General features: G+C 64.6%; 1 protein-coding gene across 1 annotated transcript in view; it reads left to right on the top strand.

Moving 5' to 3' along the window:
• Nucleotides 1-534: 534 nt before the first annotated feature.
• The window catches only part of NAPRT (nicotinate phosphoribosyltransferase), a 3,510-nt gene continuing 2,953 nt past the window's right edge, over nucleotides 535-1,091 (top strand). Inside the window, exon 1 of the mRNA XM_008583077.1 lies at nucleotides 535-716. Coding sequence (XP_008581299.1) covers nucleotides 535-716 — 182 coding nt within the window. The remainder of the gene's footprint in view (nucleotides 717-1,091) is intronic.

The raw sequence follows: 1,091 nt of genomic DNA, 5'->3' as shown, positions 1-1,091 counted from the left end.
CCCCCCCCCCCCCCCCCCAGGTCTGACCAGTTTGAAATCCTGCATGCTCCCACTGTCTCTAGGACGAAGCCTGGACTTCTCCCCTTAGCTCTGCAAGGTTGTGTGGCCCCAGCCCTGTGCCTGCCACTTCAGTCCTCTGGGGCACTTCCCCCTGATCTGCTGGCCACCTGGGCCCCAGCCCATTCCCATCATGTTTTGGGGTGGCCGGAATATGGCCAGCTGGGCTCTGGAGTTGTGCCCTGCCACCCTGCCTGCCTCCTCCCCCGTTGAGCTGTGTGGTCAGTGCCCTGTCCTTTGGTGGTTCCTCCCCTGGATTGGTGACATAGCCAGTGTTGGGAATGGTGAAAGGGGGTGGGGTATGGCTACTTCCCATCAGAGCTGATGTCCTGGGGGCCCCTGGACACAAGGGAATGGATTGCCCCCCTCAGTGATGAGGTCCTGACTCTGCCCTCAAAGTTTTAGAGCCCTTCCTGTGGGGCTCAGTGTGGGGTCCCACAAAAGCCACCACCCTGGGACCCTGACTGGGCCTTAGTCATGGAGGGCCTTTTGGTGCCAACTGTGGGTGTGGGCAAACGGCCCCTTCTCCGTTTCCTGGGTACCAGCTTCTTCCTGAGCAACATAGTTGTTGGGGCCTCTCCTGGGTTCCCCGTGTCCCAGCGCAGCAGCTGCGCCACTCCCACGACGCCTCTGTTCTGCTTCTTCCGGGCCAGTGTCCGGTGGGCGGGGCTGGGGTGAAGTACGGCTGGATTTGTCCGGTCTACCCTCTCCACCCCTGGCAAGTCCTAAGCTGTACCTTGTTTCCCGACCGGGAGGGACACAGGCCGGGGGTAGTGGCGGGGGGAACCTCCCAGGTGACCAGAACCGGGCTGTGCTCAATAAGGCCGTCGGCCCTGACGTGGGGTGGGGAGCTAAGAGCTGGGGAGACCGGTGGGAGCAGACACGCGTCCCCCTAGAGCGTCCGGTGACCACGGGCCCGCCCTGTGCGCTCACCAGGCGACGCTCCGCCTTCCACCCCAGCGGCTGGGGTGCCCCGTGCTTGGGCGCGTCACGGGGGCGGGGCGTTCGGAGCGAGATGGCGGCGGAGCGGGACC

The sequence above is a fragment of the Galeopterus variegatus genome, unplaced genomic scaffold (assembly GCF_000696425.1).
Source record: "Galeopterus variegatus unplaced genomic scaffold, G_variegatus-3.0.2 Scaffold2823, whole genome shotgun sequence".
NCBI lineage: Eukaryota > Metazoa > Chordata > Mammalia > Dermoptera > Cynocephalidae > Galeopterus > Galeopterus variegatus.
The sequence above is the reverse complement of the archived record's forward strand: the minus strand, read 5'-3'. Positions and strand labels throughout refer to the sequence as shown.